The sequence below is a fragment of the Aedes albopictus genome, chromosome 1 (genome assembly GCF_035046485.1).
Source record: "Aedes albopictus strain Foshan chromosome 1, AalbF5, whole genome shotgun sequence".
In the NCBI taxonomy this organism is placed as follows: domain Eukaryota; kingdom Metazoa; phylum Arthropoda; class Insecta; order Diptera; family Culicidae; genus Aedes; species Aedes albopictus.
This window is the reverse complement of record NC_085136.1, coordinates 54,857,807-54,875,657: the sequence shown is the minus strand read 5'-3', so window position 1 is coordinate 54,875,657 and position 17,851 is coordinate 54,857,807. Positions and strand designations below refer to the sequence as shown.

The 17,851-nt window shown below is 45.7% G+C and overlaps 2 protein-coding genes and 1 long non-coding RNA gene across 4 annotated transcripts in view; all 3 read right to left on the bottom strand.

The window, feature by feature from the left end:
- Positions 1-17,851, bottom strand: part of LOC109398788 (vacuolar protein sorting-associated protein 16 homolog) — a 32,309-nt gene that overhangs the window by 12,519 nt on the left and 1,939 nt on the right. Inside the window, exon 6 of one of the 2 annotated variants that reach the window (XR_003892692.2) lies at positions 4,418-5,470. Coding sequence is in view for 1 of the 2 variants with exons in the window: in XM_019671185.2 (XP_019526730.2) it covers positions 4,446-5,470 (1,025 nt within the window). In the remaining variant the exon portion in view is untranslated. Of the gene's footprint in view, positions 1-4,369; positions 5,471-17,851 lie in introns of those variants that run through there. The other variant, XM_019671185.2, reaches the window with a different exon arrangement.
- LOC134288402 (uncharacterized) lies at positions 3,396-3,797 on the bottom strand. The gene has a single exon (XM_062853196.1). The coding sequence runs from the start codon at positions 3,795-3,797 to the stop codon at positions 3,396-3,398; it is 402 nt and encodes a 133-aa protein (XP_062709180.1).
- Positions 7,407-17,846, bottom strand: LOC134284949 (uncharacterized). The gene is made up of 3 exons (XR_009996026.1): positions 14,501-17,846; positions 14,272-14,432; positions 7,407-14,215 (listed from the first exon to the last, which is right to left on the bottom strand). It is a non-coding gene; the product is annotated as an uncharacterized LOC134284949 (long non-coding RNA).

Here is a 17,851-nt window from a genome sequence, read left to right as displayed (position 1 = left end):
ACCAGTAGTCACTCGTTCCCTTCAGGTACCGCGCAACACGCTTGAGCTCCAGCCAATCATTTTGAGATGGGTTGCTTGTCTTCCGGCTTAGGATCGACACCGCTGCTGTCCAGTCGGGAGTTAACCGAGACGTACAGGAGTTGTCCCAACAGCTTCTGATACTCCACGTTATTTGGGAGGGATGCGCCAGGTTCTTGCTTGTAGTATCCTGGATCCAACGGAACCTTGGAATCCTTCGCATCTTCCAAGCCACAAGACCGCACAATTTCGCCAATGTACTGCTCCTGGGTGATGAAGAAATCGCCTTCCTCATCACGTTTCACATTGATGCCCAAGTACCATTGAACATCCCCAGGGACTCGATGGTGAACTTTTTCCGCAAAGTTCCGATGCAGCGGTCTATGGTCTTCTCGTTCTCACATGCCACAATCAAGTCGTCGACGAATACCAACACGTAGCACCAACGATGATTCTCCTTCTTCCTGTAGAGGCATGGGTCCGAGTCACACCGCTGGAATCCCAGACGTTCCAATTCGGAGTGCAGTGTGCTGTTCCACGATCTGGCCGCTTGCTTCAGACCATATAAGCTTTTTTGCAGCTTGTACACCTTTCGTTCTTCCCCTAGCACGATGAATCCTGGAGGTTGACGAAGGTATATTGCTTCATCGAACTTTCCGTACAAAAACGCAGTCTTGACGTCGAACTGTCGCACCGTCATACCTTGCTTCGCCGCCACAGCCAGTAGAGTCACTTGATCATAATCTGTCCCGTACTGCTGGCTGTATTCCTGTGCGACGAGTCTTGCTTTGAAGCGAGCCAATTCTCCATCCGCGTTACGCTTGATTTTATAGACCCACTTTGATCCAACTGCTTTTCGTTCGGCTGGGAGGTCCACCAACTGCCACATTCCGTTCGACTCGATCTAGCGCATCTCTTCCACCATTGCTTCGTTCCATTTTGTATTATGCGTTGCGCGAAAATTTTTGTGCGCAAGTGCTCGTATACCTCCGCCAGTACGGTAAATCGTGTTGGTCTTTTCGGCGCAGTATTCTTTGACCCATTCGCGCACTTATTGTAAAAGTCACCAGAACGATTAAACGTACGAGCGGAGGTCTATTAGCGATTTTGCACCATTTTCGCTCTCTATTTTCTTGCAACGGATAATACGATCTTGACTGTTCATTGCTTGAGCAAAGTTCTTCTTCTCCTCCTGGGCGCTGGACACTTCTGCTGCCCAAGAATTCACGACCAACCGGTTTGGAGGTACTCCTTTCGTTGACCGTTTCGATCGCCGTAGTATTGCTTCATCAAGATAACCTTCGAAATCACTCTCCGATGTAGTACTGCCACAGCCATATTCAGTTTCCCCTTCTCGTTGTACATCGCACTGGAACTCTTCCACGCTTGAGTCATCGTCACATGGACCAACGCCAGCTTGATCCCGCAGTGTAACGATTACCTCCTCGTCGTTGGTGTCGCAACTCGCACTGTCGTTCACAAAGGCATTTTCTCTCATCATCTCGTCGAATTTGGCGTCCCGGCTGATGGTGATGCTACAGTCCACCGGATTTAGGAAACGGTACGCCTTTCGTCCCTCAGCGTAGCCCACCAGTACCATTATGTTCGCCTTCTCGTCCAGTTTCCGCCGTTGTTGCTTGGGAACGTACACATACGCAACGGATCCGAACACGCGTAGATGCTTATACGATGGCTTCCTACCGTGCCACAGTTCGTAGGAAGTTCTCTCGTTCAACGCTGTTGGAAGCAAATTTTGGAGATAACACGGTGTCACAATTCGCCTCCAAACGTCATCACCCCACCGCAACATCGCTAGCGTAGAACGATCGACGCGCCACCATTTTTCGAATGTTGGAGAGCACAGGTACCCTTTTCGCGGTGTTGCTTCACCGTAAACAACACCGCGAAAAAGGTACCTACACCCACCACTATTCGAAAGATGGTGGCGCGTCGATCGTTGCAGTTTATCGTTTGACAGTCAATTGCTTCACCCCAAAACTTCTTCGTCATACCTGCGTCCGCAAGCATGCATCGCATCATCTCAGCTAAGGAGCGGTTTTTTCTCTCGGCCACCCCATTTTGTTGCGGACTGTATGGAGCCGTTTGCTGCAACAGAATTCCGTTGTCCGCCAGAAACTTCTTCAGCTTCCCACTGGAGTTCTCACCGCCGCCATCCGATCATATCACCTTGGGCTTCCTTCCAAACTGTGTTTCGATCAGGCTGATGTACGGCTGAATTTTTTCGAACGCTTCAGACTTGTTCCGCAACAGATAAACGACCGTGTAGCGTGAGTAGTCATCAATAAGCACCATGCAATACCGATTTCCGCTTGGAGTGGGAACTTCTAGCGGTCTCGACAAGTCAGTATGCACCAAATAACCTACCGCTTTGCTTCTTTTTTCAGATGCCTCCGGGAACAAACTACGGAACGAACTACGAGGGACTGTGTTCACAACATGTACGCAGACTGTTTGTACATCACATCGTTGAGGGGAAATATCAATACCTAACTGGTCACGCACGATCTTCGCTATGGCATCCGCACTCCGGTGTAGAAAACGACGATGCCACAGGTGTATGCACTCCTTCGGGTGGCTAACGGTTCTCAGTATCGACTGTTCCAAGTTGGGCTTGAAATACAATCCGCCCCTACGTTCGCCGACGACAAGCACATCCCCATCCTTCATGATTTTGCAGCAGTTCTTCTCGAACACCATGGTGAATCCTTCATCGGCAATCTTACTTACCGATAGCAAGTTACCAATTACCGCTGGCACATGGTACACATTTTCCAGCTTCACGTTAACCGGTTGGCCATGTCCATAGAAGCTTCGGTACACACCGGCACCGATTCCGTTAGCTTGAACCTCGTTCCCGTCCGCTAGGCTGATACTGTCCTTGCACGACGTGTCCAGTTCTCCCAGCAGCGATTCATTGTTGGTCATGTGCGACGTGGCTCCAGAATCTAGGAACCACAGACTCCGTTCCGCCGACCGATTCCCGGCAGCAAAACATACCTCCGACGAATTATTCCTCACCATCTTGGCCTTCTGTTGTGAATCGGGATTTCTTATCCGGCGGCTTTCCTTGACTAGCTTCTTATATTCTCGCCGAATGTGCCCTTCCATGTGGCAGTAATGGCACGTGATTTTTGATTTATCAACTGGTGCCACCAGCGACGCTGCAGGTGTGTTTCCGGTACGCAACGCCTTCTCTTCCGACTGATTCTCCACACGGCGTTTCCATTCGTCCAACAGTTTGCCCTTGACGTACTCCAGGGTCAGGTCCCACTCCGGGCGGCTCTCCAGTGCCGTGATAAAGCTGTTGTATGATTCGGGCAGGCTTGACAGAAGCATCGCGACGACCCAATGTTCCTTCAATCACCCATCGCAGTAAGCCGGTTTGTCAGAACTGTCACTTCGTTGAGATGCTCTGACATACTTCCTCCTTCGTGCAGCCGTTGCGAGCATAACCTCCGTAAAACGTGCACCTTGATTGCTAACGAAGACCGTGCGTGGTACGCCTTGAGCTCGTCCCACATGTCCTTACTCGAACCGGCTCTGATGATGTGGCATAACTGACCGTCTTCCACCGACAGGCCAATCAACGCCCGTGCCTTCGCGTCCTTCGCCTTCCAAACGGGATCCGGATTCTCCGATTTTTCCTCACTCACCACGCCGAACAAATCTTCCTGAATAAGCTCCAACTCTATCCGAAACTTCCAGATAGCGTAGTTGTTGTCGCCGAGCTTCTTCAGCGAAGTTTTCAGGTCGCTCATTGTTGAAAATCTTCCGGCTGGTTCCGCTTGAAAGTGGTCTTCCGCTCCTTGAAAATTATCGTCCTCGTCTTCCATTCGAAACAGGGTTTTGCAGGCCCATAACCTATTCGCTTTCAGAATCGAAATGAAAGGGAAAACGTCTTTACAATTCTAGGTTTTATTAATGACTAAGGGAAAAATTTCATTTTACAGACATGGATTACTACGATAATGTCTGTCGTTTCATTCAGCGTTGCTAAGCAGCATGACTTGAAAAAATACGCCGTCGTGAACTGTTGCTGGATTCCTTAAGATTCGCAAAATGATATCATCTCGAAGCTCTTAAATTCTCCACCTTGATCCGACCGTAGGATTATCGGCTTCCGGAGGTCAAATGCACTCTAAATCCAAACATAGGATATAATGTTAGTTTATACACGCTTTAGTTGTATAGTAGTCACTCTGAAAATATTTCAATTAGCGGACCCATCAGCTGCGTACCTCGAATACACCTGTTCCACCGGTCAACCGGTCGTTCCAGAGAATTGGCTTTCTTTCCTTTCTTACGCAAAATTTATCTACACTCTTCCACCTACAGATAACGCATTACAAATATATTGGAATTCGATTAAATAACTTACCTCCTCCCTCGCATATCACCTGAAAACCTCACTTCTTCGACGCCAACTGCCCGATCAAGTTGTCCACCTTGGCCAGCAGAGCCGGATCGGCCGCACAACGGCCATGAACCCGCCACAGCCCATCCATATCCTTCTGCTCGTAGGCAACCGAGGCTGCCTCCTGCAAACAACCCGCCTTCAGATACCAGTTGAACTTGTTCTCCTCGCTGCACCGCGGCAGATACTTCTTGGCCTGCTCCAGGTTGTGCTGCTTGAGGCAAACCTCCACGAACGGTTCGTATCCGATGGGACTCTTCTTGGATTTGGCGAATTTTTCCAGCTCATCCCACTGGAATTGCTGGGAGAGGACGGAGATCCGAAGCCACCAGTAGCGGCGTTCCGGGACCTTGAACTCGCTCTTCAATCGATCAGCGTACTTGATGTCCCCGAGGAGGAGCAGCTGACGGATGGTTTCGTGAAGGGGGAGTCCGTACAGGCGTTTCTGGTACTTTTCGTCCAGAACCTTTTGGTGTTTCATCAGCTTCTTCGCCTCATCACAGGCATCCGCTTCCAGCATTCGATTGGCTTTCTTGTAGTTGCCACTAATGTCCGGTATCGACACTTCAACGTTGTTGATCTCCAGCGCTTCCCTCAGTCCTAGTTCCGCCTGTGCCTGGAAGTCATCCTCCTGGGAGTAGATGTCCTTCAGGGTGGACAGACTGTTCGCCTGGCAGTACTTTTTGTACAGATCATGCGCCAATGGGAACCGCCGGATGATCATCTGGAACTTGCTCAGAGCCGTCGTGCTCTTCATCTTGAGAATCACCATGTAGATCAGATCGGTATCGCCGGACTGGGTGGCCGCGGTGAGGGCTTTTTCGCTGGCATCCAGCTCCAGGAGCAATGGAACCCGCAGGCTTTTGCGTGGCTCCTGTTCCAGTAGGGTGATGGCCAGCTTGTTGCGGCCCTTTTGCTGGGCCTTCTTGGCCACGTTGGCGAAAGAAATGCGCTCCCGATCGCCCATCGGATGGTGACGGAACTTGTCGGAGATTTTGCGGGCCACTTCCTCGTCATCTGGGGAATGGAAAACAGAGTATAGATATGTAGACCTAAGGGCTATGATTTCTTTTTTTTTAGAAGTTAATCAGGGTCAACAAGGCATACCCATAAAGATATGAGATGAGTAAGATAGGAAGGAGACTAAGCTCAGTTGAGAATTTGTATGGAAGATACCTTCGTCGTCTTGACGTCCTTTTCTGGAACTAAGCCTGCCTCTTAGCTTAGTGTTCTATGAGCACATCCACAGTTATTAACTGAGAGCTTCCTCTGCCAATGACATATTGGCATGAGTATATCGTGTGGTGGCAGGCACGAAGATACTCCATACCCAAGAAAGTCTAGAAGTTTTTCTTTACGAAAAGTTCTTGGATTGACCGGGAATAGAACCCATCACCCTCAGCATGATTATCCTGAACACACACGCCATTAAAGCTGTGGTTGTAGGGACCTCTATCTCAACTAAATGCTTGAGCCGTTTTTGATCCCTTGGTTCCTTGACTATTTGGATACAGGACTGTATGTTCTACAGGCAAATCCGTAGCAAGATTATGAAGCCAAATTACTTTACATGCCACTTGGCTCAGCGACATCGCTGTCCCAGTCTGCATCCGCGGAGCCGATTAGTAAATCGTCCTTGCTGCGACTGTAGACGAGTGAGACATCCTTTAAAGATACCGCACGACTCGTTTCAGGGCCTTTCAGTGTTCTTCGGTTAGTACTACTGGAAGCGGCTGAGAAGATTCACGGCCGCATAAATCTTCTTCTTCTTCTTTATGGCTCGACGTCCCTCCTGGGACTTGGCCTGCCTCGCTTTAACTTAGTGTTCTTTGAGCACTTCCACAGTTATTAATTGAAGGGCTTTCTTTGCCTTCCATTGCATGAATTTGTATATTGTGAAGCAAGTACAATGATACGCTATGCCCAGGGAGGCGAGAAAATTTTCCCGACCGGAACCGGAATCGAACTCGCTGTCTCCGGATTGGCGATCCATAGCCTTATCCACTAGGCTAACTGGAGACCGGCCGCATAAATATGCGGATGAAATGACAGCCTGAGGAACGTGAGGCAACCCGTTAGTTCACGATAGGGACACTTCCATGGTTCCTGGTCATCTTGTAGTTGGACCAAATTTGTAGGTCAGCCATATCGAATTCTGCAGCAAACATCCTCTTGATTCGTTGCAATTCTTCCATTGAGTTGGACGCCAGAACGTCCAACCAGCTTCGCCAAGCCGGAATTTTCGATATGGTCGTATCGCCGATGTCACAAAATCGGAAACTACAGCCGACTCATTTGGATACCTTCCAGCTATAGCAGAGCAACTATAAGAAGAACGACTGGCTTCGTTGAATACTAGCATTGGAATGAAAATTTTATTGACTACCTTAGTAACCAATAACAAGTTCATAACTGAGCTGCACAACACCTTGCTGCAAACTATCGTGGACGAAGTGGTATCGTATGCTGATGTGTTTGGTTCTCGGATTGTACGATCCGTACGATCGCTATGACTTGCGCCGTAAACGACAAACATGCGATTGCCTCTTCATACGGCACTGACCAAACACTGACTTCATTTCTTCTGTTTCAGATCTTGATTTCGGCGCAATCGACTTGTCCAACTTGGCGCTAGGATCGGCGGGTGTTGCCACAGGGTGAGCATCCGCCATGCCGAACCGATCGGTGATGTCTTTGATGTAGGCTTGCTGATCCAACCATAGCCAGTGTTGAGAATGCTCACTTGCAAGAGTGATACTCACTTGCTTCTATCTCAGTCCAGAAGCATGCTATCAAAAAATGATGTTTGAAGGGCTTTTAGATTGTAGTTTAATCTAAAAGTTTGCCGAATAAAGTAAAGGTCGCAGACGCATACGAAAGTTGTGAGAGAGCTGTGAGTACGAGGTGAGTAAAATTCGTGTAAATTATACTCACCATGTGCTCACAGTTCTCTCACGGTTTTGGTATGCGTCTGCAACCTTTTCCTTTTTCGGCAAACTTTTAGATTAAACTACAATCTAAAAGCCCTTCAAACATCATTTTTTGATAGCATGATTCTGGACTGAGATAGAAGCAAGTGAGTATAATTTTTCGCAAGTGAGTATTCTCAACACTGACCATAGCTTCGAGTCAAGTCGAATCAAGTACAAGACACTGAAGACGACCTTACAGTTGAGGTCGAAATACGTATCTGTCAAAGGATGCAAATTCTTAGTGGAATTCAAAGGAACAGTACTTTACCCGATTTTCTTTTTATTTATTCATAGCTTCCCGTCTTCACGCTTCCTCGTAATCCAAATGGCAAGACAATGTTGCGCTTCGCTTAAGTCCTTCATTCTGAACCGCTATTGTAGATGGGACTTCAGCATCTTCTTCAGCTTCCAGTCATTCGTGAATATAAGAAAATCGTCGACGTAGATGGTCACGAATATAATACTGCGAATTGTCCAGTACAAACACGGATCTACACTCGACCGCTGCAGTCCAAATTCTTGAGGCACCGTATCCAACTGCATATTCCATACGCGGTTGGATTGGTTAAGGCCGTAGAGGGCCTTCTTCAGACCCCTCTGGTTGAAGCATATACATTTTTTTATCGTCCTGCAGCTCCCCCTGCAGGAATGCAGTGATGGCATTCCTCTGCTCGATGCCCAATTTAGGACGGGTTTGAGAGCAACTCTTCACGGCGGGACGGGGCTTGTATCTCTGGATGCTTCCGTCGGGAACTCTCTTCGTTCGGAACACCCATTTATTCCGATTAGCCTTCCTTCCTTCGGGGAAGTCCGCAACTACCCACGTGCTGTTCTCGCTGAGGGACGCGATTTCCTCTCGCATCGTCGCAATCCAAAGATCGTGGTCTAGCCGCCGCAGAACCTCCTCGTATACTTGTCAGATCATCATCGCTCGTCATGTTGGATGGTAACTGAGGAGAATGGATACCACCAGAAAAGGAACTATAAAGTCATCATACTTGCCTGGGAAACGGCGTTCCCAACCGCTGCACCTTAACCCTTGCTGTCTATCATCAGAGGGTCTAATTAATTGCGGTGAGAGCGCAAGGTCGGCAGTGGCATCGTTGAACTCTTTTTTGACGCTGTCGTCAACGACCGCTTCATCCATCGTTCCACTATCATCAGGATTACCGATCAGCTGGCCGATATCTCCGGCATCGCCAGACGCAGCGTTCCCGATCGGTTGATCGATTTCTGCAGCGCCAGGCACCGGGTGACCGACACTTCGCTCCAACGCATCTCCCGTCCTTCTGGTACATGGAAAGCGACACCTTCTTGAAGTACCACGACATCTCGGCTGACGTGGAATTGGCCATTGGCCACTGGATCATAGACAGGATATCCCTCCGTGTCATCAACAATCAATATAATGCTTGCAATTCGCCCGTGGCTCCAGTTTCATCATATTTCAACGACCCTAATCCCCCAGTACATCGTTTTTGAATGGACATAAGGAGGCGGCGCTTTCACGATTTCAACTGTCAATCGTGTTTATCTTTTGAAAATTTTCACCCATATCAATTCACTCCATCGAAGTACCTGAAGTCAACAGCAGCATAAACTAGTCAAATGTTCGTCATCGGTGGCGCACAAAATCACGGTCTTCGAGGGCGATCGACTAATTCAGAACGGACATCGCTGTGGCAGAATTGAACAAGTTGACCCGGGTTTTCCTGAACGGATAAGGACTCCAACCAGGTGGGCTGAGCAATATTAGGCGGGTCTACGACATAGAAGCTTCGACTACGAGTGCGCCGACTCGCAGAACGAAGATTTGCAGAAGCATGCTGAAATCTACACTTCCGAGGAAGCCATAATGATAACAAAGGAAAAGTTTATCCGGCTTCAGAAACTATTCTTACATTGATCAGTTCCCCGATAGCGCATCCATCAGCTTAACCACCTGTGGAACGAGAAGTGCTGGACATACATTCATAAGCAGCGCCAGGGAAGAAGCAGAATCCATGGACCATTGAAATATGGAATGAATGCCATTCTACACCAAAAATACCAAGAGGCAGCGAGCTAAAGCCACGGAAAGATTACACTAGAAGGTTTCGTCTCAGGTCTCATCAAAAGTATGCATTTGTAGAAAGGAGCATGAAGCTCAGAGAATGAAGTTACTGCACACACGCGGCGTCGTCGCCAAGAGTGAAAGACCCTATGTCGGCAGTTGATTCGAAAGACGAGGCTCAGGAACCCCAGAAATCTAAATTGTTGAATAGAAAGAAAATAAAGCATTTTCGTTTTCAATCTCAATTTATTTAATTGTTTTTATTGCGTTTCTACAACTCCTTCCACTATCGCCCTTCGATATGGCACCAATGAATTTCTCATGGTGTTAGCCCCATTTCCCTCATCCGCCATTCTATGGACCTGATCATCACCCGACGTGTTGGGTGGACACAGGACAGGACGCCCTTCTTCACCGGCCGCTAATGTTTTGGCCAATCCGGAACCCGCCGAGCTAACGAACTATCTGATTCTGGCTCATAATTAACAAATCTCTCACCGAGAACCAATCCTAGACCAAGCAAGACCAGCAGCCTAAAGTTTTGCCTAAACCCCTTCTGGGCCAGCACAATCTTCCTACTCCCCGGGTTGGTAACGTTCAAATTTGAAATAAATAAACATAAAAATGTCGTAGGCTTGGTAACGATAATGGTTGCTTGGGTGGAGGGGCGAAAAGGCCGATCAAGGCGTCGCTTCCAGCGAAATCAAGGACAGGCGAATTTACTGGGGGAGCGAGTGGCGTCAAAAAATTGTACTGATTTGTTCCTGACCTTAACATCTTGATGTTTAATCTATGGTGTCATCGCAATAGCCGACGAAAATGCCCTTCTCGGGTTTCGAATCTTCGCTTTCGGCACTAACGTCATCACACTGGAGCCGAAAATCTTGAGATGCCCCGGGTACGGCTTCTTCCTGGTCCATGGCTCTTCCGGCGGTATGTCCTCCAGGCAACGTGTGGCGCATCGGTTGACCATGTGGGGTGCGGTCGAAATAGCTTCTGCCCAAAATTCCTTACCCAGCTTTGCGTCGTTGAACATGCACCGCGCCTTTTCAACCAGGTGCGATTCATTTTCTCTGCTTCGCCGTTCTGCTCTGGTGTAGAGGGACATGTTGTTTGATGTTGGACGCCAATCCTTCGAAAATCTGCGTTCACATATTCCCGTCCATTGTCTGAACGCAGGATTTTGAGCTTCTTACCTGTTTGCCTCTCCGCTATTGCCTTGAAAGATTTGAACGCATCAAGGGCTTGATTTTGTACTCTAGGAAATAAACCGCTACCCGCTTGCTCACATCATCCAGAAACGTCTTTAAGTAGCGGCTTTCACCTATCGACAAAACCACCACTGGTCCGCGTCGGAGTGCACCAACTCCAGCAGTTCTTCCGACTTAGACGTGCTTCTCGTGCTTGCCTTCCAGACATGCAACGCAACCCGCCAACGATCCTCCTTCGAAATCGACTCCGCTTCGCTAGCAATCCGCTTCAGGTTCTTCAGGCCACCTTCGTGCAGATGCCCAAGCCGTCGATGCCGCCCGCCAAGAACGACTGCTCCGTGCGATTGACTCTATATAAACCACCTTCCTCGACTCCGCTGACACCCAGATAGCCGCTTTCATCCACAACTTCGCATTTGTCCTCCGTGAAAATAACGGTTTTCTTTCCTTGCACTCACCGATAGCAAATTCGTTGCCAGATCCGGGATTTTCAGCACTCCGCTCACATCAATTCGTCCAATACGAAAGAACCCTTCACTACGGCCTGCATGCTGGTATTGTTCGCTGTTCCGATGGTTTGCCAGTGGCGATTCCCTAACCTCGTATCTACCTGTTCAACGAATGTGAATTCTTGAATTTTCTCAACATATTGGCTTGTATTTTGTAGAAAATGGCGAGAATAGTCGATTCCGTCCATTTACAACTTGATTCTGTTCCTGAATCTTGCGCAAATACAAGTTTTAGGGTCGTTGAACAGGTAAAAAGTGAGGTTACGAGACGCCACTGTGGTTTGCTGTACCTTGGCTTCCTCGACGAACTTCTGATCCAGCCGTCCGAGTCATAATACCATTCTGCAGCGCTGACATCCCCTGACATAGTCTTGTTGCAATTGAAGCAGGTCTTCTCGTCACTTTTTGATTTACCCGCCGCTTGCATCTCCTGGAACCTTGCTTGCTGTACAACGCACCTTCGTTGCTGCAACTAGTCGGACCCTGCTCGATCTTGACGTCCTGCTAACTTGTAGCTTATGCTCATCAGCTCATCAACGTAGACTTCGACGGTTTGACAGTTGACGAGGCGTATCGAAGTGAACTTCCTTTGCAACCCGAATTTCTTTTCCAGGCCGCGTCCTGAAAGGCTGATTCGAGCTTTTTCCAGGTGGCCCGCGCATCGCCCGCATCCAACACCATGCTGTAAATGAAACTATCCAGGCTCAAACGGATGATAGCGAGCGCCCGTTGCTGCAGGTCCTCCGGCACCAACGCTTGAGCTTCGACGGTTTCGGCACTCACGGCTTCCCAGCATCTTTCGCGAATGAGATACATCCGCATCGCGAACGCCCATGTCGTGTAATTCTCCCTGCCGCGTAGCTTCACGATGGCCGACTGCACCACGGACCCTCCGCCAACTCGAGCGCTTCTTGCTTCGGCTGCGGTTCTTGCGTTTCCTCCACTTCCGGCAGCAACGTGATTCAGCGACATTTCTACTTCGGGTTTACTGCTTGAGGTTTCTTGAGGTTGAGAAAATCTTCAAGATTACTTCCGGGTCCCGGCTACGGTCCTCTTGATGGGCTCGTAACCTATAGGAGAGCAACTAGTAAAACGACTGACCTTGTTGAGTACTAGCAATGGCATGAAAATTTGATTGACTACCTTAATAACTAATAACAAGTACCTAGCGACGCAAATTACAGAGCTACTATGATCGCAACAGTAGCTGTACCACGCTGTACCAAGACTACCTGTGTCCTTGCCGCAGTACCGTGACAAGCTCTCCCGCGTCAGTGATCTCATCTAGGTTCCTCACCTTCAGAGGCGCCTCCACTGTAAAAGTCCTCACGTTGACACCCTCGCACATGAGCTCTAGTATCATTTCATCCGTACGAGTACATATAATACTGCACACGTCGGCTTCTAGATCCACAAGCTTGACACCGCACCGCATCGCCTTCAAGACATTCGAGTACATAAACTGTTCGGTCGACATAACAAGTGCTTCGCCCTTCTTGCACTTGGCATCTACGCCTCCTGGGTTTGGTGTCCCTACGCTTTCTCCTCCATTCAACTGTGGCCCAAGCCACCTGACGGCTGCCTCACACGCTTCTGCGAATGCTCCGTTTGAGTACACTGTAACCTTTGTCTTCGCGGGTTCTACCGCTGCTGCAGTTTCCATAAGTTCCCAATGGTCTTGCTTGGCTACCGTCATTGACTTATGAAGTCGCACCAGGGCCTGCTTGAGGTCCCTGCTGATGTTGGACTTCGAGGACGCAAAGTCAATGATGCAAGCAAGCTGCTGCTCAGCCACCTCCATTGCAGAAAGCCCATCCCTGAAATTCAAAGCCCCCAAGTGTAGTATAGTGTACCAATTGAAGTTAGAGTAGGCTGTGCCTGAGATTGACAGGCCTGATGATGAGAATAAAGATTATTGTTGTTCGGCACTCCAAAGAGTATAGTTGCATTACTACATTGGCGACGAGGATTATCTGGATTGCATGCAGAGATTCGAGGAGAAGAAGAAATTGGTCAGTAATGAACGAGCACCGTTAACAGGACACCACTCCCAGAAGCCCAGACGAGGAAAAGTCGTTAAATTATCGACAAGAGATGAGTCATTGTGAAGTTGAGGAGAAGCAGATATTAAACCATAGATTTAACTTCAAGATGTAAATGTGAGGAATAAAACCGTACATTTTTATGACGCCATTCGCTCCCCCACTTTCCCCCAGGAAAATTCGCCCGCTTCTTATTTCGCTTGAAGCAACGCTTATTTCGCCACTCCATCAAAGCAAACAAAAAAATTTGAAACTGGTAACCAAGATAACTAAGTTTTCGTGTTTGTTTTTTTTTTCATCCTCTGATACGTCAAGTATCCCTATTCACATCCGAATTTCACTCTGAGAGTCGTTGACGCCTCCCCAAACGCAGATGTACAACCTGCATCGTTAAGGTAGTACCGGTTATAAGACCTCTTTGGACCCCGGACAAAAGTACAATCCCAGATGGGAACCAGAAGAAAACCTCAGGCTGATTGGTATTGAGCCCACGGCAGCCTCCGGGGTGGACTTTGTCGGAGGGAATATGGCTTCGATAGTGATGCCGAGAACTTCAAGAGGTGACGGGACGGGAGCGATTAGAGTAGTTGTGTTACGGTAGGGATCCGTAGCATCCCCGATGATGTAATACATACAACCGGGGAACAGTTTACTTTCCAGCGGCGTACCTGGTCCTAACTGTCCGTCAGATACGGCATTTGTCATTATCCACGAGCAATCAATCTGGCCGATAATTATAAACTGAATCATGTACATATTTGTATTATCATAAAATAGAAATGAATTTCAAAAACTGTAGCTAGGATGTTTGTTTTAAAACAAATGTTCTACGAAACATGAGCGGCATATACACTTTAATAAATTACAGATTCATGTCCAGTATCGTGTCACTTTATAGAATGCAGCCCATTTGTTACATGCCGTTCTGAAGACCTTTCCGACACCGCCTAGTTGTATATGAAATTAAGATGGCAGCTACAAAGAATATAATATTAGTTTTAAGAAGTTACCCGTTACATATTACAATTTACAATCAGCAACAATGTCGTCCTACCGGACATGTCCTGTCTTCCCTAAAATTATTGTTAATTCTGTTCAATCCCGGGGAATTGGTTTTCAATGTTACTGGTCCAATTCATCTTATAGCAGGCACCCTGGAAACCATTTCGGACAGAGACGGGATCTTCAGTTGCTGAAGAGAATAGAATAGGTAGATGCGAGGAACCTAACAAACGAGGCACCTATGATAGCACAACATACTCCACTATATAAATACGATAATTCGGTGATCCGGTATCCGGGAATCCGCTTTGAATCCGCTTTCAAAAAAAAAAAATGACTGTAAAACTGTATTCACTTGTTGTTTACGAAATTTTGAACGGACGAAGGTAACTATGATTGACAGCGCGAAGCGTCAGAAGCGCCGCCTTCTTGTGTTCATTCAAAAATGATGTAGTGGGGGATTGGGGTCATTGAAAATTGATGTAACTGGAGCCACGGGCGAAATGCCAGTTGCATATTGATTGTTGATTAAACTGGCGTGTGGATAAGTCGATCGTTTCCGGAGGTTTTAATTGGATTGAATATTAAGAGGTATGATGCACAACTTCGCTGTTTCCAGGTAAGATGGAATTAATGTATCAGTGCCTATTAATCCTCAAGTGTTCGCACTGTTGTATTTTGTACAACACGTTGGAAAATCTCGCTTTTGTACTCAGAATTTGCGTGGTGCTGGCGGTGATGGCCAACGGCGCGAGTGACGGAAGGTTAAAGTCTTGGTGATTTTCCGTGTTGATGATATTGTAGATTTGCGATAAGTTAGACTATTATTTGAATCTCGTTCTTTGTTCATTTCATGAATATTCTTAAATTCTGTTTGAAAATGTGGACAAACACACGTAAAAAAATATGGTATCAATATGATTTCCCATTGTTTCGATAAAACTGATTTTGAAAGACTATCACAGGGGTAGATGTGACAGTGTACTTACGGTATTTTAATAATTGCTTAAAAGTAAGTGGCCTACAGATCATAAAGGAATCGTAATCAAAATAGTGTAGAGAAAAGACGGAATCCGATATTGCTCTAAATGCATTTCATCAATATAAGGCTGTATTCAGTGATTGGAAAATGAAGGGAAAGTTCCCTAATAACATGCAACTATAAAACAACCTATTAAAAAAAAGAAAAAAAAATAGGTTGATTCGACCCGCACAAGTTAAGCGGTCCGAAAATAGAAGAATAATTGCAAACTAACTTTAAAGTATGTGATTGATCTGAAACAATCGTAATGAAAATAAATTGTCATGAATATTTTAAATGGTTAACTATTATCGCGTGTTTTAAAAATGTACAACTGATTATTCATCACTGAAAATATTCAAACGAGTGCATTGTCGTTACATCCAGGAAGGCGGACAGAAGCTGATTCTAGTCCGTGCACCTGAAGAGCGCAGGGAAAGTTGATTTCCAGTCCGCAAACCAAAAACCAGGATAACGAAGGGAGCCAAAAATTCCAGCCCGTACACCTGGTATTCTTGCGTAGGGAATGTAGAATTCCAGTCCACAGTTGAAACCCAGGATAACGAAGGGAATGGAAAATTCTAGTCCGTATACCTGGTACTCAGGCGAAGGGAATGTAGAATTCCAGTCCGCAAATAAAACCCAGAATAACGAAGGGAACCAAGAATTCCAGTCCGTACATCTGGTACACAAGCGAAGAGAATGCCGAATTCTAGTCCGCATTGAAAGAAAAGTCAAGAGACCAGATATGAATAACATGTACGGTTGGTCCACTTCTACTTTGAAATAGCATTTTAAACATCTTTATTTTTTTAAATTACTATGTAATGTCTGAACCTAATTCGTTGGGTGAAGCAATGATTTGTACATTTAACAGTTCCAGTTTCTGTCGGACTTTAAATGTGGCAAATTATTTCCAAATTATCAAACGTTAATATACATTTGTTCAAATATATTGAGATTCTCATATCACGTTGGATAACTACATGTTTAAATTATGTCATAACGAATCAAAAGCATCTGACATTTGATTTTAAAAATGTTGCGGAGAATATACGGTTGTATAAAAAAGAAATACTTGGATGCTACTGAAAACAGCACGATTTAAATATAAGTTGATCAATATTAGGACAGATAAAGCTCTTGTCGGTCGGTTTTGATTTAAACCTTAACTTTTACAACCAATTCGATGTTTATTTTAAATAAAAAAAACAGTGATTCTAGGAAATACATGAAAAAAAGTTTTGAGAGGAGATAATATAATTCAGGCCATATTATGGAACCATAGAAATTATCAGAACCATAGATAAATCCTCAGTAAGAAACAAACAAGAGGTATCGAGCTTGAATATGGGGGGTTAATTTGTACATGTACATCCGAACCTGATTGGATGTAAACATTGAATGAAGGGGATTATAAATTCTAGTCCATTCATGATAAGCGTGCGGTCTATTTAAAAATGCCTGTCTACATGAAGAAATTATAGGAGGTTTATGAAACTTCAGTCTAATTTCTTGAAAGAAACGTAGGGAACTTTAAGAAAGTTCTAGTCCGTTTCTGTATCCAAATACGGGAATTCTATTCCAGCCTATTTGGAGATAAATACTCAAGACCAAATGTAGAAGAATAACCTTAGTCCATTTGGCTCATATCCAGTCTACCATGAGATGCAGGAAATTGAATTCAGTCCATCTATGGTAAAGGGATAAGCAAAGGAAACTAAATGTTTCAGTCTGCACAACAAAAGACCAGATGTAGGAGATCTATCTCAGTCCATTTGGCAGTCCAGCCTACCATGAGATGTAGGAAGTAGAACTTCAGTCCATCTATGGTAAAGGGATACGCAAAGGAAATACAATGTTTTTGCAGTCGGAAAAAAAGCCGGGTGTAGAGGATTCGTCCTATCAATCCGGTCTTTTTCGAGATAAAAGCAGCTTGAATTCAATTTGGTTTAATGGTGAAGGGAAATAAAAGAGTTAATAAATTTTCAAATACTTAACATTAATATAAATTCAATTTAGGTACACTAACCATCCTTACAACTTTTGGTCGCAGCAGCCAATAAAAAATACATTTGTGAAATAACGGACTATGAAGTGGTCATTCAATGAACAAAGGTAAAAAAAAAATCTTTCGCGAAAAGGAAGAGAGACACTATTATGAAGATCTAAGTATAAATAAATAGCTCTATATTTGATTATAATAATTTGAAATATATTTCCAACCATATATAGTTAAACAAGGAAACGTTACTCGAGGACGGTATGTTGGATTACACCACTTATGGACGGCCAATTGGATCAAACAATTTCCATTGAAGATGTGAACATCAGACCATTCAAGGTTTATGTTTTATATATAAAGAAGAAGAAATCTCAAGTCACTATGAGTAGATTTTAAGAATTATAAACAGTTAAATATTGGCTTAAATATTGGAAAAAAGGAGAGATGTAGTATAGTGTACCAATTGAAGTTAGAGTAGGCTGTGCCTGAGATTGACAGGCCTGATGATGAGAATAAAGATTATTGTTGTTCGGCACTCCAAAGAGTATAGTTGCATTACTACACCAAGTACTATTTATACTCA